Source organism: Pezoporus flaviventris, unplaced genomic scaffold (genome assembly GCF_033815535.1).
Source record: "Pezoporus flaviventris isolate CSIRO_AGI_PZ_B2104156 unplaced genomic scaffold, CSIRO_AGI_Pfla_v1 ptg000013l, whole genome shotgun sequence".
Lineage (NCBI taxonomy): Eukaryota > Metazoa > Chordata > Aves > Psittaciformes > Psittacidae > Pezoporus > Pezoporus flaviventris.
This window is the reverse complement of record NW_026892561.1, coordinates 42,147,262-42,173,866: the sequence shown is the minus strand read 5'-3', so window position 1 is coordinate 42,173,866 and position 26,605 is coordinate 42,147,262. Positions and strand designations below refer to the sequence as shown.

At 42.0% G+C, this 26,605-nt stretch overlaps 1 protein-coding gene and 1 long non-coding RNA gene across 3 annotated transcripts; one reads left to right on the top strand and one right to left on the bottom strand.

Annotated features, from left to right (window-relative positions):
- Positions 1-4,328: 4,328 nt before the first annotated feature.
- LOC133269038 (uncharacterized) lies at positions 4,329-7,355 on the bottom strand. Its single transcript, XR_009743277.1, has 2 exons — positions 5,332-7,355; positions 4,329-4,534 (listed from the first exon to the last, which is right to left on the bottom strand). It is a non-coding gene; the product is annotated as an uncharacterized LOC133269038 (long non-coding RNA).
- Positions 7,356-7,436: 81 nt separating this feature from the next.
- KCNE4 (potassium voltage-gated channel subfamily E regulatory subunit 4) lies at positions 7,437-9,224 on the top strand. 2 transcript variants are annotated; one of them, XM_061453033.1, is made up of 2 exons: positions 7,437-7,712; positions 8,083-9,224. In XM_061453033.1, exon 2 carries the CDS (start codon positions 8,160-8,162, stop codon positions 8,649-8,651), a length of 492 nt encoding a protein of 163 aa, XP_061309017.1. In that variant the 5' UTR covers positions 7,437-7,712; positions 8,083-8,159; the 3' UTR covers positions 8,652-9,224. The 2 variants fall into 2 exon arrangements, with proteins under 2 accessions (XP_061309017.1, XP_061309016.1); XM_061453032.1 differs by having other exon boundaries at positions 7,447-7,712; positions 8,146-9,224.
- Positions 9,225-26,605: the final 17,381 nt, after the last annotated feature.

Sequence of the window (26,605 nt, the reverse complement as noted above, 5' to 3'; positions counted from 1 at the left end):
ACAAAATCTAAACTGCATTTGAAATCCTGTGAAGGTTCATATCAACAGGGTTGAGAGCAGAAATTAATGGAGTGTGATGTTTGCTGCAACAGTTACAGTAAATGAGGAGATTTCACAACAAAAACTGAAAGGGGGTGAACAAACACACATGGTGCTGAGTGCTTGATATTGTATACAAGCCCAAAGGCCTTGAACATCAGAGGGAGAGATGGCTCAACATCTAGTATCTATGTGAAAGTAAAAAATCCCATATGTGCTGAAGGTCACAGTGACCTGGAATGCTGTGCTCTCATGGCTGTGAAACAGCATGGGCTACTTACTTTGTGAACAAGTATCCAGGACTGGAAGAAATAATAATGAAGAGAAATCTGGCTTGTTCCTCTAAGGCATTGCAAGTGCTTTCACTTCAGCTGTGCTGGATGTGTGCCACTGAGAGAGCACTGTCTTGTGCCTTTCTTCTCTCCTCTACACTTGTTTCTGGGAGAAGAGGGTGAATTTACCTTTGCATGTTTTCTCTCCTCAGGAGGGTGGAAGATCACTGTGACACTTGTGTCTCATTCTTGACTGTGTGCTGTCATGAGTTCTTAAATGGGTAGAATTGCTTTTGTGGTAAAAGTCATGATGGTCTTCCTCCCTTTTTTCAATCTCTTTGAACACTCTGTGTTCAACTCTGTCCTCAAGAGCAGTGTTAGAGATTAATATGAAAAACCCCTTACATACTGGCCAGGTACTTTGATCTCAAGGCAGAAAGATAGACATAGTCCATGCAGGAAGCCAGAGTGGTACTGTGTTACTGGTTGTATTCTTCACACTCACCAAAGTCCTTCTGGTTTCAGCAGGAGTTCTGGGCACATATCTGAGTCAGGACTTGCTTATCTAAATGTTGGGGTCTTTACCATTTCTTCATGTATGAAAATTAAAATCACAAAGCTATGGTTTAGTAAGATTAAGCAACAGCTGCCTCCTTAAGTTTGGATTCTGTGGTTTCCCCAGTGGTTAATTTTTTGTTTGTTTTTCTTAAGTTCTTTGGAGGGCAGTGGACTTTGAGAGCTGTTACACCTCTGTGCCAGTGCAAATGAAGTCACTGGGTGTGTGAGAACCTTGCCCTATTCATTTCATGAGAGAGCATCCCACTCCCCTGTTCTCCTTGGTTTCCAAATGCTTTCAAAATAGCCCAAAGCAAAATAACCAGACTGTGCTGGGTCTCCATATAGCCAGCATAACTGAGAAGCAGGAAGAGATTAACTGGGGGGAGGCATGAACTTGCATGAGTGGCAATAGCTAGTGTGTAGCTGCTCCTTGTGAAGAAGAGTCCCAACTAAAGTGAATGCAACCAAACAAAATGTTTCCTGGCACAAGCGAATGAATGTATGCTTTTGTATGTGATTATATCAGTTATGTTTAACTGGATAGCTAGATGTTTATCAATGTCTCTGTAGGTTTTCTGCCTTATGTTGTACAAGCATCTCTTAAATTTCCCAAAGACCTTTCTCTAATTTCTGATCTGAAGCCAGGTGATGGTTGAAATTGAGGACTTGAATGTTTTCAGTGGTTTTTGTCACCTTTACTCCTTATGCTTCTCAGTTACTGTTGTGTACTGAATCTTTCAGATCATAAAGAATCTCAAAATGAACAAAGAAATAAAATAGAAAACTGAGGTCATGCTCTGTGCAGAGGAATTTTCCAAAAACCTTCAAAACATTCTTGTCCTTTCACCTACGATTTGTTTGTTAGAAGCCTTCTCTAATGTAAATACAAGTGTTAATTCTTAGCAGATTAGAGTCAGAAGCAGTTCAGAGAGAGGGTGAATGGTCCTACATAAGGCACATTTCCATAGTTGGAAAAGTAAGCACTGACTCTTCATTGAAGAAACAGAAACGCGTGTTTTGATTTGTCAGTGAATTTCTTCTAAATACTGCTAATCAAATTTAGAGGTTCTTGATTTAGTTTTCAATGGCATCCAAAATGTATTATGTTGGTAGCTGGTTTAAATCCCAAATAGAAGCAAGTGCGTCAAACGCAGCTGATCTCACACTCTGTAACTAAATCTAACACTTGACACTGAAAGCAAAGATAACTTTTAACTTATTTTGTTTTTAAAAGTAGTAGATCCAACAGATAGTTCTATTTGGGAAAAAAAAAAAAAAGGAAAAAAAATCATTTTCAAATCAAACACACCTACATTTTCCATGCCACGTCAAAGGAAATATGTAAGGCAATATGAAGTATTAATTTTATTGTATAGAAATATATATCGGTAAAATAACTTTGTAACCTGTCTTAGCCACAGGAAAGAGACCTGAGGACTCAGGCTCTCATATTAGCCGCTGAAAAATCTTTGCTCTTTAAATGCAATTTCTTATTATTACTATGATGAGGGTTACCTGTTTCACTTGTTTCCAGTCACTCATAGCTTTCTGAAAATCAGTCTGGAGATTGAAAAGAAATGCCTATCCCAAAACTCCAAGACTCCCACAATACAAGCCTTACAGTAGATGCTAAATTTAGTGTGAACTGTCATTACAGATATCACTGAGGTTTTCTGTTGCTTGTCATCTTTCAAGATCAGAAACCAATTTGCCTTAGTGATCTTTGTTGTGTGCTTGGAGGGTAATTGCAATGATCCAGACATGACTTCTGGGAAAGTTCTTGCCATTGCTAAAGTTGAGCACACAAGGGCAGATGGCCACCTTCTGAGCGCCGTATTTACTACTATTGATAAAACCAGAAAACTCTTGCTGTTCTGGGTTCAGGGAACACCTGAGAATCTTGGCGCTTCATGATGTGGGGATCTGCTATGGAAATTAAATAGAATTTGATTTAAAGCAAGCTAAACCTTGAAGATGTATAAAAGGATGATGTAATGCAATCTTCTGGACTTATATTTGTATGTTTTCAACAGTGAAGACTGTAAGGTATCAAGGCAGAGTGTAGCATTTTACTAAGCTTATTGCAGTTAATAACTGGGCAGAGCATTACTTCAATTTGATATCCAGATGGTAACACAGTGTATTGTGGATAACACTGAGAAAATTGTTACCTTCCTCTAGAAATTGCTTGTGTGAAGTATATGAAAAAATTTCATCCATTTCTGCAGCATGAAAAATAAGGAAGAGTGATGGAAAGTGACACTGAACTTAGAGCTGTGTGAGAATTGCTCAGATACCAGCCCAGACACCTGGTAATGCTGTTGCACTTATGAACACAATAGTTATTACCTTTTCATGTAGTGATCTGTTACCATACTGTAGCCTCACAGCACATGTAATTTGTAGATTTTAGATTCATTCCACAAGTGGGTGAACTGAAGCACAGAACTGTTAAAAGTGTGTAGTAAAGCTCATAGATTTCATACTGTAAGTAGGCTTGTTAAGGAGGAGGCACATGGCTTGTGTTGGCTGCTACTCATTCTCTACTCCGAGAATGAGTGCATGACTTGCTTGCTGCTTTTGAACTTGCTCTTTTATTCCAACACACTCAGAGGCTTCACTGAAAATTGTCTCGGAGTTACAAGAACTTGAAAAGAGAAGGTGATGTTCTTGATCTGACATTTAGGTGAGGCACTGCCATTTAGGTGAGGCATCTGACTTTAGGTGAGGCACTGCCATTAACTTTTTAAGGGGCTTTGACTTCAAGGAGCTTTGGATCAGGTCCTCAGTGAGGTTTGTGTTTTGCAGCCGGCCCAAAAGTCAGTGTGTTCATCTCAGCATGGCAGGTCTTTAAACACAAGACCAAATCCAGGGCAGGAACATCCCTTTCACTGTGTCTACCGTTATGGTGTCAAACTCAGGTCTTGATCTCTAATTTTACTTTAATTGAAATCACATATGTGAGTGAAAAATACTGATCATCTTTGCTGTCCTTTCCTAACTGCAGTGTCTGGAAGATCTAAATCATAACTAGATCAATATCTGCATGGCAAAACTCTCCCTTCTTTTTCTCCCTACTGGTGAATTTCCAACCATTACTTCCATTAAATGTCTACATGCAGGAAGAAAAAAACCCAACCCCTCTGTCCTTCCCATTTCTATTTGCTTTCTCTTTTTTTCCCCTCTTTTTCTTATTTTCAGGTGATTACTCCAAAAATGCACTTGCTCAGATACTCTTTAGAGTGATACTGTTAGCACACACTTACTAAACAAGCTCAGCTTCTCACAGCAGCTAGCCCTTTAACAGTTGTTTCTTGTACCTTTAGTCTTATTAACTCAGTAACTGGAAAAAAGAGAAAGGTAAATGCAGCATCAGACTGTGGGTTATGCCTGCAGTGAAGGGTTAGGCATGTATTTTCCATGGCAGCCTGCAGAGAGTCATCCGAGTCTCTGAGGATGTTTTATGTTGTCTTCATAATGGATTCTGTCTTTGGTTAGTTTTCTGACTGTCCTCACATTCTTATTTGGAGAAAGGGTTCACATTATACTATCCCTTAAGCCATGCTGTGAAGAATTCCTGCACCATGGGATGCCTCAAGCCTCAAGTTCTGCGTCCTTTGGTGACGGAGGTTGCTGCCACAAAAGGCTCTCTACGAGACAGGGACCTTGAGAAAAAAAATCTGGCATCAGCAACTATGTTGTGAACTTCCCATCACTGGAGTGCTTGGCAGTTGCTCTGCTTTGTTAGTCTAAATGTCGTCCAAAGGGGGGATCTGGAAAGTGGGAGCAACAGCATGAGGATTATTCTTAAACATTATAGCCTAGGTTGGGATTGATGCAAAGAAAGTGAAGAGGAACGTGTGAAAGGCAACTGACGATAGCATAAAAGATCTGTAAGTGAAATTTCAGGGGAAATTCTGTGACGTTTAGGGGAAAAAATTGACCTGAATGGAAGAAAGAAACATCAATAAAGAAACAGCTGATAACCTTAATTTAAAAAAAGAAAAAGGTACTTCAAACTAAGCAAGTATTTTTGCTGTGAGCAATGATTTTACAGTATAATGTGAAGCAAAACTAGTTTTGAAACACAGACTCAAAAAGCTCAAATTTTCTATTTTCTTGGCCTTGTTATTAGACTAAAATAGTTTCCACAGGCAACAGCTTGAAAAATCTTACTTATAGCACCAGTAAGCAAGTGGCGTATGTTTTTCAGGTGGTTATTCCCCAGTGTCTTCTTATCCCTCCTCTTCATGTCTATAGAAGACTCAGGGAGTCCTTCCAGGCCTTTTTAAAATGAAATTGTTTTTCAGAATCATGGGCTAACAGATGGAGAGGAGCTGTTGTCTTCAGCTAACTAAAGTAAACATTGTTGAAAAGAGTTTAGGCAGTAACTCTGCATAATCATGCAATTCGGTCATCTTTCAGTTGAATTTCATGGGATTGCATAAACCTGTGGATGTACCTGACCAGTCTTCCTGTGCTCCTGCTGTGTGCTGCATTGCATCTTGGTAACCTTGCACAGACCTGCACCTACATGAAGAACATGAATGGAGCAAATAAGAGACCTTATTCTCACTCATGGGCACCTGAAGAAGAGGGTCTGGCCCTGCTCTGCTGGCTCACAGGCAGGAGCTGTTGTGTGTCAGTGCCTCCAGATGTCTGAAAGCACTCTTCCTGTTGAGGTGGGTGATGACCTGTGTGTAACACTGACCACAGGAGGCAGGGGGACAGGCTTTAGGTGGTGTTTTTCCCAGGATCAACCAGCTTCAAAGCTGGGATTTCTCCATGTATTGAGTCAGTCTTCAATGACACAACAATGTTGGGCATTTCCTCACCATTCTGCAACAGTCCTGCATAGATGGGTGTTGGTAAAACCTGACTTGTTGTCTTTAATTTTTCAAATTCCAAATCCCCAGGCATGAATGGGGGAGAAAAATATCATATGGAGCTGAGAAACATGTGAAATAAAATTTCTCCAAAGTCAGCTAGAAAATCCAGATACTTGCTCTGGGTTATGCTTTAGACTAACAGTTAACATGCTCTTGCTGCCTGCTTCGTAATTTGTCGGGAACGGGAAGAAGAATCCAGACTTGGCAAGCCGGTGCTGCAGACAGATTTTGTCACATGAAATCCCAGTAGACACTAGGCCAACATCAACAGCTCCTGAGCTATCACATGGGAATGCGCAGGAAGATAAAACCAACATCCGAAGGGGTGGAACCTCTATTTTAAGGGGCAAAGAAGGGAATCTGGCTAATGTAATTTCTTTTTACTTTTCTTTGTGGAGTTGTTCAGAGAAATGATGGAAAACGCTGGTTCAAAACACAGATACGGTTATGTCTTTTCTTGAATTCTTCAGTTACAGTTGCTTAACTCCTCTCCCTTGCCTTCTCCTTCATGTGAAGAGAGGTTAATCCTATCTGCCTTTACCTCAGAGGGATTGTAAGGGCAGAATTTGGAAAAGAATTTGCTGTCTATGTAAAGAATCCACAAGTGATTGCAAGGGAAAAAAAAAAAAACAGACCTGCCGTTGGGAAACTCCAGCACCAGTCAACTACTTTCTGGAAGTGGAGTGTTCCGTTACATAAACATCCTTGAAGCTTTGCAGAAGGGGTGACATTCACATGTAGAGCCTGACTAATTGGGCTTTGTGTGTGAAGAATGGGGATGGAGAGAATAAGGAAGTGAAATCCCCAAGGTGCAAGCTGGGCCTCCTTCTTCCCATGGCCTGTGCTGCTGCTTACGTGTTGAAAAGGGGTCTTGCTGCCTCCTGTATCACTGAGCTGATGACCGGGAACTCTGTGGGCCCCCACAACCCAGCCTGCATCTTCACTCTGCCCTCCCCTGCAGTCTGGGACGCCTCCTGCTCAGCCCAGAAGCCAGCTGCAACAGCCTCCAGCAGTCACTCAGAGGGCATCCCTCTGCTCAGAAGTTGTTAATGCCCCTTCATACTAAAACCCGCATTAACTCAGCAGTCCTGGTCTATTTATGCATAAACAGCATGCAGACCACATAGCACTTGGCTGCTTCTACAGTGAGAATAGGGGGCTGGCAACTTCAGGAGCTCCAAATTGCTCTCTGGAGGAGTCTGCACCCTTCCACTGATTATGTGGAGAACCAAAATCCATAGTTACTGCTTTGACGGCAAAAGTTAGGTGGCCCCAGCACTCCTCCATTCAAAACTCACATGAGACCCAGGTGTAGCTCTCCCACAGTCCCAAAACTTGTGGCAAAGTGGAGCTGCATCATGAGTTGAAGGTCACCACTTTTGTTCTGCACACACTTTGTAAAGCTTTGTCACTAGTCCCAGGCAAAGAAAATAATTCTGTTTCCTCCACCATCTCTTAGGGAAAAATACATAGAGCAGCCATTTAAATAACTTGATAGTGGCTACTACAAAATTCACAGTATATTTTGCTATATTTTATGACAAATGCAGAGTGATGGTCTGCAGGTTTTCCATTCTGCTGTACCCAAGAGTACTCAAAGGATATTCAGTGTAACAGGTCAGATTCAGCAATTGGGGTGGTAGTAAAAAAGGACAGATTCACTGGCTCAAAGAGCTAGTGCTGAACTGGTAAGGAAAGAGTAAAATCTGAATTCCCAACTCTTTTTCTTTTCACAGCTGTTAAGGGTTCAGTGGGTTGAACTGCAATCCTTCAAGTTCATCTGTTGACTCCAACACAAAACTATTATAAACTGTGCCTCTAAAACACGTGATGAAACGTTTCTTTAGAGCTATTTATTCCAACTGCAGCAGAGGAAAGTTTTCAGAACACCCGGCATTTGGTAGAGGAAAGGTCTCTTGAGCTTTGCACAAGGACGAATTATTTGCATACCAACGTAAGTTGCTTTTTGATTATTTTTTTTCCCCTGAATCATTGAATAAAATAATGCTTCTAACTTTTCTCCCCTTTATGGAAGAATGGTCAAATAGAACAAAACTATGTTTAAATGCCTAGCAGAGTATTTCTATATAGGTTTTTTTTTTCCTTTAATCATGTGGGGTGGGTGTTTTATAATTCAGCATAGAACTCTGATGTGATTTAATATGCATTTTCTTTCCTCTAATGTTTTCTGTGTCTGAAGAACAATTCATTCAATTACAGTAGTAAAGCAGAGTTATGATAGACTGCAAGCTCCAATCAGGTGTGTGTTTTGTAAGATTACATATTACAGGCAGAAAGGAATAATTTGGGGTATCTTTTTTCAGATGTTTCTTTTAAATCTTTGATCTGAAGTTTGACTTTACACATACATACACATTCTCCTCCAGGGTTTAGCTTCTCCATGCTGAAAATGGACCATGCAAACATGACCCAAGCCATGCTTGATGCTGAATCCCGCAACACAGACAAGAGCAGCAGTAATGAGTATTTTTACATTCTGATCGTCATGTCTTTCTATGGGATCTTCCTGATAGGGATAATGCTTGGCTACATGAAATCCAAAAGAAAAGAGAAGAAGTCCAATTTGCTTCTGCTCTACAAAGATGAGGAGAGAGAATGGGGGGAAGCTGTGAAGCCTCTACCAACCATATCGGGGCTGAAATCTGTCCAGATCCCCATGATGCTGAACATGCTGCAGGAGAGCATGGTGCCATCCCTGTCCTGTGCCATCTGCTCAATGGAAGGCAGCAGTGTGAGCTCTGAATCTTCCTCCCCAGATGTGCACTTCACCATCCAGGAGGAAGTGCTGGATGCTGAACTGGGGGAAGTGTCAGAAATGCTCCTCAATGAGAGCAGCGAGGGATCTGCGGAAAACATCCATAAGAACTCCTAGCACTTGCAGGGCTCCCTTGATCAGCTGCCAAAGCGTGAGTGGAGCTCCCACTAAGAACTTTTGGTTCTACTTTCCTGTTCTCCAATGAACTCTGAACCAGGTAGCTGTGCCTCTGGGCCCAAGGTGCTCCTGAGAGCTGGCAGGACAAGAAGCAGTGGTACCCAACTCCAAAGTGTAACTTGCACGTAATTGGGATGCTTAATTTCAAGTTTTCCATTATTATTTCTTACCATAAAAGCTAAGAACAAGGAGAATATATATATTTTGTAACAAGGTAACTATTACTGGCATGTTCCTTCATATTTTGGAATTCTGCAGATATCTGGGGAATGTTTAGGGAAGTTACTCTAACACAAGTGCCTGGTTGTTAAAGATGATGGATAATGCTTATTCACACAAAACTGTGATAGACTAGAAGTATTTTTACAGTGTTTTTTTTTCTATAACAAACCACAGCCAACAGGAGATTTGCTCAGAGGCCTCAAAAGTTGAAAATCTGTTGATGCTGTAGTTGAAGGAAGATTGTATCATGGCTGGAGACTGACCAGCACAGAAAGAATGAAAGAAAAAGAGGGGAAAAAAAAAAAGAAAAGGAAAAGGGCATCAAATTCCTAGGAGATTTCTAAAGCTCAGTTTCAGATCTATGCCACTATATCTATCTTTGCTTTAGTTGTACCTGTCCTGGCTGGGTCAGGTTCACCAACTTCTGCTGCAATACAGCCTTTGACTGAGCTTCTGGTAGGAAAAGAGGTTTTGTTTTTTGCTTTTGTAATTTTAAAGATATGTACATTTGATCACTAAAGGCATATATCTGTAAGTTAAAGAAGACATTAAAAGATCTTTGTTACAAGGTGTAAGATGTAGAAAGGCTTGAACAAATGCTGCTCTGTTACGCCCCCTTGAAAAAATAGGTGGAATTCAGAATAGAATTTAACCTAATGTCCTGGGTTCAGCAGTAGCTACTGCTGAACCCAGGACACCTAGCAAGGGAGAAATTCTGGCCCCACTGAAGTCGTCAGCTGAGTCTTCCTGACTTCAGAGGACATGCACAAGATTTTGTGCTTCTCCATTGGAGTTAAATCCTCCATTTGTGGTCAGTACAACTGTACCCATTTACATTGTTAAAGAAGCTAGACTTTCTGCTCTATTTAAGCCAATGTAGATAAACATTGCATTACTATTACATTTTTTTAACAGCTCGCATTCGACAGATGCATTTCTATAAAGTCATTAGTAACTAGTTTTTAAAACCACCACAAACTCCCCCTTCTAACTTAATGGTACTGTGATTTTTTTTTAAATGTTCATGAAATTAGTTACTAAATTATTGCACTGTTAAAAGAAGTAAGAGTGAACATAAAAAAAATAATATTTCACTTGTACCTTATATTTTATGATAACTTATTGCAATGTTTGGATTAGTTCTGAAGCATGAGGGCTGAAGAGCCTGAATCTAAAGCTTTGCACAGCAAGATGTTTGCAAAATGTCTTCACGTATTTCCTGCGCTATAACGGCTCTGTGATTTACTCATTTGCAGTAAAGCTTGAGAGACAGCTTGAAAAATATGAGTGCTGAACAGCAGAAACATACTGAGGCAAGATCCTAATGTACTTCTGCTGTTTAGTAGGAAGAGCTCTGCTTTTGGCTCGAAGAGTTAATATGATGTAGCCTGCAGAGGTATCGCTGTCTGTCTCATCACAGCAGAACAAAGGCTCCATTGTGCTCAGAAAGGGCCTGATTCGGTTCAGACTGAAGGCAGTGGGATTTTTTCCATCGACTTCAGTGAACTTTGGATCAGACCATATAAAGCTTTTTGGTAGATTTATTCCAAATGGGACTGTTTTAAGTTTGAAAGAAGCCAAATTGAGTTTGGCGCTTTGCCTGGAATCACTTGAATCCTGAAACTTTCCAAATGAGACTGACATGCGCAAGTTGTCACATTTTCCATTGTTTTCTCATTCGTCCTTTTGGTATAAATGTATTTGTATCTGTAAAAAACCTGATGTACATAATTCCTAACGTTGAGTTGTATATAATTGTCTTATGTATTTAAAGTTTATTGTTTCTACTGGCACTAATTTTTATTTAAATAAAGAAACACGGTTCCTGGAAAAGTTGCAATGTTTGTTCACTATCTCAAGTGGATTTACAGTAGTGAAGCTGGGCAAAATTCCTACAGGATCCTTAGCCTCTTTTTGAAATGATTCCTTGTGTTTGACTGGGGCTGAACACAGGGCTGAGCCAGGTGCTCCAGATATGCCTTGGCTCTATGCTGGCTCTTCTATGCTGGGCAACTTCTTAGTACTCAGCTCCAGCCCATATGCAGGCAGGGCTGCAGCAATACCCTGAGTGCTCCTGCGAAGAGCTGGTGGTGCTGCAGAGCCGTTGAGGAGGCTGGCAAAACTGAGCTGTTATGAAACCTTTCTTGTCACTTACCCAGCTTCTTGACAAGTCTGTGTTTTGAGTTTTGGTTTCAAATTTACGTTGTACCAAATTGGGTGGGCTAGGGTTAAGGTTATGGGCAAGTTTCTGACAACAATCCTGTTCCCCCTGGATTTCCAGTACATGGCTATGGTGCATAGCTGGCTTTGTCACAAGTTTAGACCCTGTTGTGTCATATCCAACATTAGGGTTAGGGGAGGTTTTGGGATTCTGGCTCCCAATGCAGGGCAGAAGTGTTTAGAGGCAGCTTTGCACTTCCATCAAGCTGTGTTGGTATGTATAGGGTCACAGGCACTGTCTGAGACCTACTTGCATGGGGTAATTTGAGGTTGTTTCAAAAATTAGGGTGCTATAAAGTTGTATCTGCTTGCTTTCCCACAAGAGCTGTTCCCCTGTGCTCTGCTCTCTTCACTCACTCCCTAATAATAATTCTGGAGCCTATTCACAAGCTTCTATGGACCTAAAGCTACCCATCAGCAAGGCTGTGTTTCCCTCCAGCAATTTAATCTCCCGGGACACCAACAGTGTCCTGGAATAGTGGGTCAGTAATGTCATATCTTCCACATTTACCCATGCTGCTGTCTTGGTGTTTCAGTGTTTCCATTGCCACAATAATGAATCAAGAGATTTCTGACAGCACTGATGATAAGAAGGAAAACCAGCATGAAATGTCAATTATAGTGCTGCTTTATGAATCAAAAGCTAGCTTATTCCAGCAGTTTCTTGCATTAAATTGAGCTATAAAGGGAAACACTGTGTGCTTTGGTGTCTATCTACACTGAAGTGACCTAGTAAGCATGAAGATGTGACTACCTCCTTGCAGACTGTGATGAAGCTATCCTTGACCCATGGGATTAGAGAAAGCCTGATAGTTCGGTATGTATGTGTCTTTGCCCTACGGCACTTGTCTTTGCTCAAATTAGTATTTTGATGGCAGCAGGGGAAAAAAAGAAGCAAAAATATGTTTTAGCTGTAAAAGTGAATCGGATGTGCAATTGAATGCAAGGTTACCTTGAAGACAGCCCAGTGACCCAGAATTACCAGGTAGCTATTATTCCAAAACAAAAGAAGCCTTGTGAATCTTGAAAAGCTACAGATAGAAAGAATAAAATTTCCCCCATTAAGCTTGTTTCAAAATCCTCCTGACTACTGAGGAGTGAAAGGTAATAATTTGTATTTATTATATTTACTTCTTTTTTTTTAATGACAGACATATCCAGTGTGCTTCAGGAACTGAGTCAAATCAGATCCAAAGCTAGTAGATCTTGGCTTGAGGGCAATGACAATTGACTGGTTAAGGCCAGGAGCCTTGTGTGTTGCAACTCATTGCAACACTTCTCTCCACATCTTGGCCCTCTCGTGGTGGGTTCTCCTGGATCTGTTCCTCTCCCAGACATGCACCCACACCTACCCAAATAATCAAGTAATTCTCACAGGACTGGAAAAGAAGGAAATGGATAAACTGTAGCAGTCATTTTAGTTTCTAAGTCCTCAGAGCATGATGTTGGACAAGGGTAGGTGTACTGCTCAAGGACAAGAAGCACACGTTGCCAACACAGACTGCACTTCAATCACAGCCGTTTCAACCAAGAGAAGATTAAACCACTTGCCTTTAATTCTAATCTAAAACTTTCAAGACCCTACAGAGGTAGAAGGGAGTCCATGTAACATGGTAGATGAGCATTTTCAGAGGTACTCAAAGTGGGGTGCAGGACAGTACGGTGGATTGCACTAGATGTAATTGTGCCAAAGCTGGACCATGGTCTCCTATGCTTGTCAACCTACCATGCTCATGTTCCAAAGTTTTTGGGCCTTGTTTTTCTCATATGAAGATGATTTCTCCCTGCAGTCACAGTTGCATTTTAGATTTAAAATAAGAGTTTGGGATCTAAAAGGCATACAACTTAATGAAATTGCTTATGCTATTGTTTTCAAAGCACCGACCATATTTGCCTCTGTGTATTTGGTTGACTTGCTTTTGTATTCATTCCATTTTCATGCAACTCTGCAGTTCCTACTGCTTAAAGCCAAAAATAGCTGCGAGATGAGTCACTTTCTTAATGTATTGACACTTCTGTATCCATCTCAACTGGGACAGAAAATTGTAAATAATACAAAATCAATAAGCACCAGTTTTTTTTTAAAGCTTAATTTTGTTTCAATTCAGGTTTGGGTATTAGGCCAGGTTAGACTGAGGCTTTTGCCATCTAAATAAGTGACTGGAAGAAGGATAATAAAGGCTATTGAACGGTGCATTACAGGCTATGCTCCCATCTCTCTCCCTGGCTAATCTGTTTAACTGTCCTGTGTTTCACTCGATTATTAGATGATGCTACTTATATTCCCATCTGTGAGAATATGATGTGTTCTTGATAGACACAAAATGCTTGTGATTCCTAGAGAAAGACAAAGTATAAATACAAAGCATTTGCCCACCTAGGAACAATAATCTCTTTTGTCTTCGTTAATACTATTAGGTGCTAGGGTAGCCTCTGGCAACAAATGACAACTGCTAGCGTCTGTGACTATCTGTAAGAATACAGCTCATCCCATTTGATCTCCTCAGGTCAACAGAAACCACATAACGGCCTTTTTACTTGGTTGATATGAAAGAGGAGGTGATGGTGAGCAGGGCAGTAGCCCTGTGACAGGGGAGGCTAAATTGAGTTTTCTCTCTTGCTCCAGGTTCACTGTGGTGCTCTGGAAAATTACTTGCTTTGGCTAAGACTCTCATTTATAAACTATAAAGAAGAGCACATCTTCACCGCCTAAGGCTGATGTGAGAATAACTACACTGAGAGCTTCAGGGTGCTGAGCTCTGACAGAAAGTGCGAAAAGGCAGATGAGCTGGTACTCTTTGTTCTTGGAGAAGGAACCACACAATTATAAGAACTTCCTCCGGTGTGAACTCCAGCTGTTTAGTCATGGCCAGTATATGATGCCTCCATCCCCTGCAGTTTACCTATGAGTGCTGGGCCTGAAGCAATCCTGCTGTGGTGCTTGTTCCCAGCCTAGCCCTCCCTGGAACAGCTGTGTCTCATCCCAGCAATGAAAATGTTAGCTGAACATTGCAGGCAAGAGGATGTGAGGCACACAATGTTCGCAAGAGGTTTTGAATTCCATCCTGGTGAATACTCAGCAGACCAGTCTTCCTTTCTCTTCAGGAGGAAATATAAACTGTGCACCTCTAAGGACATATATACGCCTTCTGTTTCTTTGGAACACGATAAACTGATCGAGCAAAGTTTCATGTAAGAGAAGAAAGGAAGAGAAAAAGTGTTGCTGCTACTATTTTTTAGTATTAGTTATATGTAGTAGCAGACGGACCGCCCTTGCCTGTTACACAGACAAGCCTCAGGGTGCCTCTTTCAGGGCCTTAATGGAACCTCATCTCATCATTTTCCTTACAAATACCTGATGCTACAAAATAACCTGTTGCTATTGTTGACCCTCTCAGTAACAGCAGGCTGAGTGTCAGTGATTGTTTTCCAGTGTGATAGCACTGTGCTTTGGCCACATTGAAAGACAGAGAAGGCTCTTGATGCTTGTAGAAGCATGGAGCGGTGCTGGGACTGTTGAAAGCCTGAGCACCACTGGGACATTTCTCCAGATGTAATTTTCTACACCCAGCACTGCATGAGAGCACTTGTGGGAAGTCTGGGGCTGTGTACTCACCCTGTGTTACTTTTGATAAATTGCACAACATTTTACACCAAATGATGCAGCTGATTTTGGTTAGAAAGATGAGTGTTATCCAAGAAATGACAGCGAGATATGTGGGTGATGTGATGGTAACACATACCACTACTTACTGAGGAACTCTTTGCTGTGCCTTCACCAAAGGAAACTGCAGCAAAAGCTCTGTTGCCTGGGGCTTAGCGGTTCAGTGTTAAACATAATTAACTTCGGCCACATCTAATTAGCTAAGCTTTGGCCAGGATGTGTATTTCAGATGGATTCTCACTGTAGTTTTTTTTCTCCTATATGCATCAAGAATGAAATGCCAGATGAAAAGGACAGATCGGCTTGCCTCTGCGGAGAGCATCTTTAAGGAGGTGCAAATGGCTGCTGAGAGAGCTAGCCATCATCCGTGGTCAGTGGCAAGCAAGTGCCTTAGGGCTGGCTGCTCAAGGTTTTTACTATAGCAGGTGATCTGTAGATACAGTACTTAGTGTTTGGGTGGGTATTTACATACTCAGTTACACATTACTATTATAGTAAGACTCATGAAAGACATTCAAATTTTGACAGGATTCTTAGTATCAGTCAAAACAATTTTTTCCACAGCTTCTCTTCCATGACCATAAGTTTGCCTTGTGAAGTACTATCATCAGGAGCAATGAGAACACAATATTCATATGGAAAAAAGAAAACATATTCATATGGAATAGGCAGCGCTTTGGGATTAAAAGTGTCCTGTATAGTAATATTTGTGAGGTACATGTGTGCCAGGGAAGGATCACAGACTCAGGAGTTTAGAGTAAAAGTACTAGACTCTTTGAGTCCTTGTATTTATGATGTCTAGACAGACAGTGAATCTTCCCTCATTTTTCTGTTGAGAGCTGTGCCAGTTTGAACTGGGTGAGTCCAATAAATGGACTTCTATCTGTATGTATGTTCCCGATCTGCCTATTTTTCCCCCCTCACTACCATTTTTCTAGAGAACTGTTGCCCAGAGAACTTATTTTTTAAGGCCTCTCTTTATGTTCTTTTTCTTTTGTGCATAGAACACATAGCTTAGGGCATGCAAGTCAGGTTGGACATGATTTTTTCTATTCCTTGTCACTTTCTAATGCTGACTGCTACCATCTTTTTTGAGTAGCACAGTAGATGCTTTCCTAGCAGCTATTGACACATTGACATATGGTTAACATCAATTTTATAGGGCGAAGCACAAAAGATTGTGTTATTTTTTCCTGTTATAAAGTAGGGTTCAGAATTTGTTACTTCTGCTGTGGGTCACCAGTTCAAATGCAAACCCAGGACATGACTTCCCAAGCTTGGCATGAGGATTTGATGGCTTTTATGACACTGGCTCTGCGACATTGCTACTCTTGGCACAACAAAAGGAAGAAGTTTGAAGACAAAGAGGAAACATTTTATCCTTCAGTCTGAAAAAATGGCAGCAAGTAAATTAGGTGACATGAGTTAGCTACTGAAATTGCTGGCTGGTTGGAAACCAGTAGAACCCACTCATCGCTGACCTCCAAGCGAGGTCTGGTGGGAGCAGTGATGAGCACTGACTCTCCCCAGCTGGTACCTACCTGCTCAGCAAAGCACAGTCCCAGCTGGCAACAGGCTCCTGGGCCATCAGAGTGGAAGGTACAGAGGGTGACCAGCCCCTTTCTTATACTGACCCTGAATTTGGAAGGGTGGACCTTCTCACAAATGTTACAGGTGAAGTGGCATCAGGGTTTGGTGAGGAGAAGGGCAAGCTTCAGGTAGGATATGGGGAGATAACCCTGTATGCCCCCCAACCCCTCCAAGCCAGGAAACTATTTCTCAAAACCAATGTCACTCCCTTTCACTTTTTTCTTTTTGTTCCCTCTGGGCTCTGGAAACATGCACTTTATTGCTACACAGCAACTTCCCTGAACTCTATCTGGAAGATTAATGGCTTATTGAAAAACAGGCAGGATTTAGATTGTCATCAAGAGACCCATAAAAGTAAGCATGCAAAAAGTGTTATGGAAACAGAGCGTGGCCCCTTGGAGTTTTCAAGGGTGGAAGCTGGGCTATACACATGCCCTGCATCCAGCTCCTGCACCCCTTTGCTGGGAGCACACGTGGAAGGGCAGAGGCGGTCATTATTTACCCTGGAAATTAGCGAGTCCCTTATGATGTAATTTGCTTTAGGTGCACCTTTGCACACAAGCTGATTTTTTTTCCAGGCTAGCTGCTGCTTTATTTGTGCATGTGCATCTTGTACGTCACTGGGAACACATTAATGGTCGTCAGGAACATTTCTTTTGGAATCCTCTCAGATATCCCTAGTGATCCAATTTGAAGCATTGCCTGGAAAGTGATTAGCTCCTCTCTTTGGTCTATAAGGGATAAGATTACACAAATCTGCTCTTCTGCTTAGGGCCACAGCCAGCTCATTCCTGTAGACATCCTCATGCTCCTCTCCAGGGACCTGCGCTCTTAGGGAGTCCTGCACGTAAGCTATTGTGGCATCTGAAGGCCAAACTGTTCCATTTAAGCATGGGTCCATAAAAGTGGCTATGCTGCAAAGCTCTAGGGAAAGACTGGGTTGCAAACAGTCAGCTGAGCTGTGACACAGTGAAAGCAGCACCCAGCTCTAATGTCAGCTACCACCTTCAGCCTTTTTTCCCCCCCCTGCTCTCCTGATCTTTTTCACATTCATTATTAGTGAGATTTTTTGTGTGGGGAAATAATGAGTTCTTATATAGCCACGTGTTGTGAGGTTACCTATGCAGCTAACATGCACAGTTACTGTCCTTGTTCCCCTAATTACTGAAGATTGTCTGAAATTCACCATTTCCCCTTGCAACTGTGGGACATGCATGTTAAAGAACAGTCAGAGCTGAAAAATGAATTGCTAGTATTGTAATGCCACAGACTGCTTGTTTAGGAATGGGTTTCTCTGGTTAGGGGTTTAAAATAGAAGCTCTGAAGATTTGTTAAGACAGCTCACCCTTGTACACATAACTGTTCATTACCTTTGATCCAGCATCTTCCCCACAGTACTCCAGCTTCCATGGGCTTTCCCAACCTCCCCAGCACCATGGATCTTTCTGTATATAATAATAGTAGTAGAAGTAGAATAGTAAAATAAACCCTATTTCTTCAGCTTTATTTGCTTCTTGTCAACCTGATAACGGAGCAGGTTTGCTTTTGGTTTGTCTCACTGGAGGGCGTACCGATATGCATGGCCCCAAGAAAGCTTTAGTAGCCCTGGACCTCTCTAGTGTTTCAGGCATGTCAGTGGGGTCTCCTCACACTGAACCTATGGTTTTTTGGACAATTTCCACCAGATTTTGCCTTCAGTCACAGCTATTCCTGAAGGTGAGTTAAGCTGCAGCCTGCCTTTCACCTGCCTTCCACAGATGCTTTTGTTTGTCCTTTTCACCCCATGGTGACCTGGTTCAGCAAGGCAGGGGTTGGGATGCCCAGCAGCAGAGGTCTGCTCTGTGTTGGGCTGGCTGGGGACTCTGGGGTGACCCAACACCCCTTTTTCCACCCACCATGGGGGATTATTCTGTCAGGGGTGAATAAAGCCATTACAGACACATGTCATGGCCACGTGGTTGCCTTCACATAGTGTTTCCGTGCAGCCTGCCAGCTGTTTTGCTTTCATGCGTCGAATGACTGGAAGTTATTGAAAAGCAATTACATTGATTGACTCTCAGAAGAAACTATCAAGTGATAAAAGCCATAAAATGAGAACTGCTGCCTTTGAGCAAGGGTTGCAAGCGGCATGCAGAAGATCCATGTGGAATCTCTGTTTTTGTGGGCCGGAGCCTGAGACAGTGGGTTTTCGGTCCCGCAGCAGCCCAGTGTCTCCACCTGAGACCACTTGCACTGAGGGAGCTTGGGGTCGGTGGTGGACCCAAGACCACAATGAGAGGCAATGAAATACCTCTCGCCATGGGGCTGAGGGAAGGTCTCGCCAGGCCAGGTTGGGGTGGAGGGCCCACCAGCTGCCATGCTTACAGGAAGAATAACAAAGCCTGGGATTTTCTCCATAATTTCACTTTTCAGGTGCTGCTGCTCATATCTTTACACTTTTTCATACCCCCCTGAGGCTCTTCATTATTCCCCAGCAGCAGCAGCACAGTACACTTTATTGCTTAATCACATATCCCTGCCCTGAGTAACGTCTATGGTTGCTAGGCTTGTCAAGCCCTATTAACTGATAGCATTTGCCTTCCAGCTCTGAAAAGCCTGCTGAAATGGATATCGAATGGATATTTCATCGCTTGCTGCCTCAAATAGCTCTGACGTCTAGTCATCCTTCACAAAGCTCCTTTTTGAAGGATAAAAATGAGTGCGGAGAAGCTTGGTGAATTGCTCCCCGTTACTGGGGTTGTACTGCATGGTGGCCATGCCCCTGGGGTGAAGGAGGGATGCGGTCAGTCTGTGATGGTGGCAATCACAGCCGTGGTCTCCATCAAAAAGAGATTCCTTCCCACAGACTGAGGTCTGCTTCAGCTTTGCCTTGTTGATATTTGTGAAACCTCACTCTAACTAGGTGCCCTTTCACTTTGCTTTTTTTCTGAGGATGATACCGTGTCTTCCTCTTTTCTCAGGAGTTTTAGTATTTCCAGTGACTTATGAAAAGGGCAATTCTGTCAGGCATTTTGTGACCTTTAATTTGGGAGAATGTTGTTCTTGAAGATTACTCTGGTCATTTTTTCTCTTGTGTTATTCAAGGTGATAATTTCATAATGATGGCCACTCCAGAAAAACAGACTACAGCTTTCTAAGTATGGAGTAAGGAAGCCCGTAGGTAGTTCCTTTCCATCCAAGCTGTATAAAAAGAAAACCTGATGTTCTTAAGCTTACTGTTTAATATCTATAGTGAGGTATACCAAATGAGCCCACTGGCCTGCAAAATCAGAAGAAAAAGTCTTGATGAATAGTGAGTTTGTTGGGAAAACTCTATTTAGGTCATCCCAAAACTATTTATGAATTCAGGTCAAATTCTCTAACCAGTACTCCTGGGATTTTATTTTTTTCTGGGAGTGGATTTTTCTCCGCAGTCATTTTTCCCTTTTACTTAACTCAAGGGTTAATGCATTTGCCCAGAAACTGGGAATCCCTCAGCCAGTTCCAGTTTATTCTTGGGTGGAGCTGGATAATCCAGTCCTACTGAATTACAAGCACTTTTGAGTGTTTTAGGAAGAAAAAGCTATACACCCGCAGTGTCTGCGCAGTATAAAATATATATTTTCTGAGCCAGAGAAAAAGGAATTACAAATGCTCCCTAGCTCAATGGTTAGCAAATGCATAGAGGCACAAACATATTGGATTTCAGCTCCTTTTTCGTTGACTATAACTTGTATAAAACAAAAACATCAGGGCACTGTAAGATTTGGCTGTCCTGTAGCCTGGCAGCCATAGTACTCTCATATGAGATGTGGATTCCTTCAGGGCCTCGATAGAAATCAGCCTGTACCCACTGCTTTTTTGGATTTGATCAGGGAATTAATACCTTGTCCTCTCTCTTGCTGCTTAAAAGAAGCAAATGTTTTGTTGAAATGACTGTGTTTCAAGTCAAAGCTGTGTTGGTTTTGCTTACTTTAGTGAGGAAACATTGACTTTCTAAATAATCTCTTTGACTAAATGCAGTTACTCTGGGGAGGAGGGATAAAAAAAGCAGCTCAGCTCCCAGAGCTTGTAGTGTAGGAGGGAAGATGCAGTAAACAGGGAGATGGGACAAAGTAATCTAGTGTGTGACATGGGTCATGTAGGCAATGGACTCTAGGCAGGAATTAGTCATGTGGCGATTTAAAAACAACCTGCAGAGAGTAATTGGATCTCACCACTTCATTGTGCTTGTTAAAGGTGCTGCTACTACCATTTTTTCTAGTGTAAGCATAAGGGAAATATTCTGCTCATGAGACAGAAAGAACCATTTGACCTCTTCTCAGTGTATCCAGTGTACAGAAATAAAGGTGGGGCTAGGCTGACATTTATTCTTCTGAGAAGAAACCAGCATGTCTTTGAATTGTTCTTTGGGTTTTTCCATCTGGTTTTATAAATGACATATTAATTTACTGCACCCTTAACTGGAAACAGACCTAAGAATTTTGATGAGAATATGTTCTGTCTTTTTCTTAGTAGCTGCTAGTGAAGGTGCAATGGACAGTGCCAGGGGAAAAGTCCTAGGAAACACCAACTGTTAAGCACAGGCTGTTGGACCAGTGCAGGAAGATTGCTCCCAATGGTCTCTGCAGTTTTATTCATTTCCTTATACATCTGTTTTTACTTGGAAAAATTAAATTCCTTTCAAAGTTAGGGAGAATGAAAATACTGGGCATAACCTATGAGAAGGCTTGAATTTCAGATGCACCTCTACAGGTTGTACTATTTAGCTAATAGGGCCAGCTATTAGTGCTGCAGTAACATCTTTTCTCCCTTATCCAATCTGATCCATGTTGCCCATGACAGGTGTGGTAAAGACTGAATGGAAACTTCGCAAGCAGATTTTAAGAGGACTGTTGATCCCTGAAGGGACTGTCTGTCCACTATCATAATGAAGGAAGAGGCAGAATGGCCCAGAACGTGGTGGTAAAGAAAACAGGACACTATATTTCAGCTTATATACTCCACATCCCCATATGAAGGACAAAGACCCTCAGTCTCACCGTAGGATAGAAAGGAAGACATTGATCTGAGCTGCCAGATCTGGAAAGAAGGTTCAGCACCTATGACCTGTGAGGAGGTGGATCCCATGGCTGTGAATTGACGGCAGGGCATAACACAAAAGCGAAAAGTGTGAGAGAAGTAGTCAGAAAATCTGCTCTCTTTCGCAACATGCTGCTTCATTTTCAGGTCACCTATACAAGTTCTGACCCCTTATAGCTTGATGAAGCTGTAGTGATCAGAACAAAATGGGATCTTCTCATGCTGATGAAAATGTCTTCTTCAAGACATTCTGGCTTTGAAACATCTCAGCCTTTCATCAAAGTTGAGTCTGATCACTAGAGAAAATAAGAAGTAGAACCAGAGCTAACAGAAGTAGAGTCTGATTTAAACAAGCAACCCCTGATCTGTCCCTGATGGTTAACAAGAGACAGAGATCATCTCTACATGTCAGGAGCAGAACTATTTTATCCGCACTGCATGCAGTAACAGGTCTGTCTCTGATGTGAACAGGTCATTGAGATACTAAGGTGATCCACAGCTCATAATTTTGGGTATTTTGCATATGAATGTCTTCAATGAAACTACTACACAGTTTTAGCCTTAGTGGAAGTAACAGGTGCCTAATCACTCCCCATGTACACATGGGTGTCTGCCTGAATTTTGTGTAGTATTTTGTATTTACTAATTGGTATCTTGCATTTGTTAACTCAGATTTGTTGCAGGTTAATGCTCAGCCATTGAACTCTAACTCTTGTGTGCGTTAGGATGTGCTGATGTCTGCAGGGAAACATGTAATATTTTGGCTTTGCATATGTAAATGGATGTGTGGCTTTCTTTAGTTGATGCTTGACAGAGAGAGTGCAGGAGCCAGGACAATCGGCAGTTCCAGGATTTCTCTGTAAACAAATATAGGCAAAAGAAAAGCAGCAGCTTGCACTGGAGATATTCTTGTAAATGCACAGCCGTATGAGCTGCCAGATCACTAACAGGCCCCAGTCCTATGGCACTGCAGAAGTGTCAGTTCACTAAATGCATTTACCTGCTAGCCTGTGTAGCTAAAATTCCTGTGTGATTAAAAGTACAAACCCTGTTGGACAAGTCATTTACACATGCAGCACAGAGATTGCACAGGGCTGTTTTTTTTTAATTCAAGTGAGCTTAGAATAACAAAGTAGTCAAAGGGGTATTTTAATGGGATCAATCTCAACAGAGGATTTTAACTAAGACACGTGGCTCAGAAAAAAGATCAACAGATGAGATCCTTTTTGTTTTTCCCTTCCAGAGGCTACAACAGCTTTTCTTATTCCAAGGTCTTCCAACCTGTGGGTGCAGGCGTGGGTGAGGCTCCAGCTGAGGCTCCAGCTGAGGCTGGTGAGGGCATTGAAGACTTATTAGTGCCCTCAGGATTTTAAGATCTTCTCCCAGATCCTTCCTGTTTGCTTTCAGAAGATGGAAAGGAGGAAGGTGTGACTTTATGGAGGGTATGGTTTCGGTTCTTTCTAGTATTCTACTTTTGCAATTTTGTTTTATTTTATTTTATGTAGACCGATATAACATGTTACAGTGAGAAAGAAGTTTGGCTTTTCTGCAGAAATCTTCAAGAGTTGTGACATGTATTGTAGCATCTTAACATGTAATAACCTATTTCTGTGGGACAAGAGTTTTGCAGATTCACAGTCCTGTTCAGCTTTATAAATGTTTTTCTGCTGAGGTCTATTAACACATAAGGAAAACATACCTTCCACCTCATGGACTGCTCAGAAGGAGTAGAATAGGTTACCCTGATATCTTCTTTAGGGTGGGTCAAGTCTAGGAGATTGTGGAACTTGGATTCTGCTGCTGGTTTGCCTGGGGTGGCTGGGAAGTTTCTAGATTTCTGCACGGCAATACGTTCTTTGTGCTGCAAACCCATGGTTTGAAACTGTGATATGACTCACCACATCCAAATGCTGCATTCAGTTGCTTGTTCCATATTTGCTGAGTGACCTAAGGACCAGAGTGTGGGAGCGTTATGTGGTGTGTAGCCCCAGCTGTGCCCAGTGCACAGAGGATGCATGCATGTGGGATGCGTTTGTTTGAGAGCCTCGTCTGTTAGCAGGAAGAGCTCATGTTTTTGAGCTGTGTGGCTCACTGCTTCAATCCTTGATTTGGCCAACGTGTTCCAGGTGATGCACTTAAATCTCTGGGGCTTGCTTCTGCTGGGCAGTGAAGTGCAGGGAAAGAAGGAGCAGGACACAGACTTGCACGTACCACAGCACAAGAACAATAATCCTGCTGTTGTAACTGCATTAGGTTAAGTCCAGCTTCCAAAAGTCTAAGATAAACCTGAATGGGGTTGTGATGTTTTTGTTTGTTTGTGGCTTTTTAGAGAGCCAGAAAGACATGCAAGCTCACTGACAGGATCTCCTTTTCTTTCACAGTCATTGTTACCATCATTATACCTGGACAGAGGCTTTGTGCATATTTTTTTTCACTAGCCTTTGAAAGGCCATTAAATGTTCTAAGCAGAAAAGTCTGTGAAAGGTGTTACAGTTGGATTTCAGATTCTTTGGTAGACTTGACTTACGTGTTTGTATATGCATGTGTGTGTGCTCATCTCTATGTATGGTCATGTGGGGTAAGAACGACACCTTTTTATAGCAGGGATGGTTATCAAAAACCTAAAGGGTGACCTGAGAACTAAGCTGGCAACTTAAATACGTTGCTTTGTTCTGCTGTTTCATATGGAACATCAGCATCCGTGGGAATGGTGGTTCTGCAGCAGAGCACAGGTTTCCTGAGTCTCTAGTACATGTTGCCTCTGGGAGGTGTTGGAAGCAAAAGTCTTCTGGAGCACAATGAGCAGAGACACCAAGATGTGGCAAACTGAAGGTGGAAAGAATTCATAGTTTTATTTTTCAAGTGTATGTTCCTGTAATATGGGGCATATTAATGGGTTCTTCCTGTTGCTTTGTTTCCAAGGCTTGCAGCAGCCTGCACCTGAAACTGGAAGGAGAAATTGCAAAGAACTGTCATAATCAGTGGATTGGCCTTTGGGCCCTGTTTTTACAAAAGAAAAGTTCCTTGGAAAAAAACTTTCAAGGCATAATTATTACCTGGAGATCTGCCTGTGAAAAGCAATGCATAGGCAGAGACCAAGTCTCAGGATCTATTGAATTACTGACAAAAAAAGGCTCAAGGCAATGTGGAAATTCACTAAATATATATATATATCCCAAAGCTATTTTTCATCAGAAGTCAGGAAAATGGCTAATTCTGCTCAAAGTTCATATTGCCTTGCTTTTTATTTGCTGTTTGTGTTGCCATAGCACTGGAGCAGTATGTGGAGGTAAAAGGAGCATGCAGTACAGCCCTTGCTCATGTGAGTGAGTATAGTGCCACCCCATTGTCCTTGAATACCTGCAGACAGGAGAGCTGTTGCTTCATGCAGGTATAAACTGGCATCAAGGTGTGCTAGAGGTGATTTAGTAAAATTGACTGCTGCTGTTGTAACCTCCCTGCTTCCTGTCCCCTTCACTGTGTAATGACAGCACAGCCCTGGCTGGTATTTTGTCCCTATCTGAAGCAGATGCCAGCACTTTCAGTCTGGGAAACTAATGCTTGTCGTAGAGACCAGGTGCAATGCAGGTCCTTGTGCTCCTCCTGACTTGTATGCCTAGTTTTCCTTTCATTTTTAGGCACTGCATCATTTCTGGAACCATAATCTCAGCTGAAATCCCACTGTGATAGGGGCACATTCCTTGGTTTATTCTTGCAATCAGATTTTTATTAAGATTTGAAGTTATTAAACTGGCTACTGTGGTCTGGCTGAGAAAGGTGCTGAGCAACAAATATCAAGATGCTGAGGGACTATTATGGGCAAGTATTCTGTGCTTCCCTTTTATTTTCTTCCACATGCATCCATTAGAAGGTATTCTTAGAGATACTGTACGCTTCTGGATGCCTCTTCTGGTCTATTAGGTAATAGCTATTTTTAGCTTCCAAAGTTTACAGACATATCTGGGGGGAAAAACAACTTACACAGAGAAAGATTATTATTAAAATATTTACAAGAATGGGTCAGGTATTGTGTTACTGATGATGAAAGCTGCTAATTTTTCTTCTATAATCACAGAGTGGTTTGGGTTGGAAGGGACCTTTTAAAGATCATCTAGTCCAATTCCCTGCCATGGGCTGGGACACCTTGCGCTAGACCAGGTTGCTCCAAGCCCCGTCCAGCCTGGCCTTGAACACATCCAGGGATGGGGCACCCACAGCTTCTCTGGACAACCTGTGCCAATGCCTCACCACCCTCACCAAAGAAAATTTCTCTCTTATATTCAATCTAATATTCTCCTTGATATGTTGAGCAGAAGGTCTTATTTAAAAGCTGTGCTCAAAGTCCTCCCAGAGGGATAGCTACCTCCCCTAGGTTAACTGGGGAGCCAAACACTTTCAGCACATACATGAAGCTATCAGTCAGTAGTGCACCACAAAGGACTCTACCAACATCGTAGGCTCCCAGAAATCTTAACACACTTTGCAAACCTTACCCCTCCTTTACAGGGAGGAAAACTGTTAGAAGCAAGACATACTCTACCAGGGGCTATATGGCTGCCCTTCAGCAAGCCTTGCCTATTCCCCTTCCATGCTCATCAGCTTAACTGATCCAAAACTACCCCTTGATGCCAAAATACAGTCCTGCCTTTTCCCTTCTACCCCTTCCACACATCCCAGACATCTCTAAGCTTGTGGTAGCAACCATTGTTTGCTTGATCCAACTGGAAGCCATCCCAGAAAGAAGAAAAAAAGTGGAAGGATTTCTGGCAGGAGAACAGCCTGAGATCAGCTAAAGCTGGTGGGAAGCATGACCTCAGAAAGATGGCATAGTGGTACGTCATGTTATAGTATTACACTGGACTTTAAAGGGATTACTCTGTGCTAGTGCAGTTTGCATCCTTGTATTCTGCAGAAGTGGAAGGAAACATTTATTCTTCATCTTGTACTACTAAGCTAAGGAAAAGTTGGTGGCAGAAATTCTTGAGCTGCTACAAATGCAAACAGAATGAACGACCTTTGTGTCCATCTCAAAAATGTTAAAGGTTCAGCGCACGTGAGGCAGTAAAATATATCTCCATGAGAAGAAAATAGCTTGTGCAAGCACTGCTGTTCATGAGCCAGAGACTTGCAAGCTCTA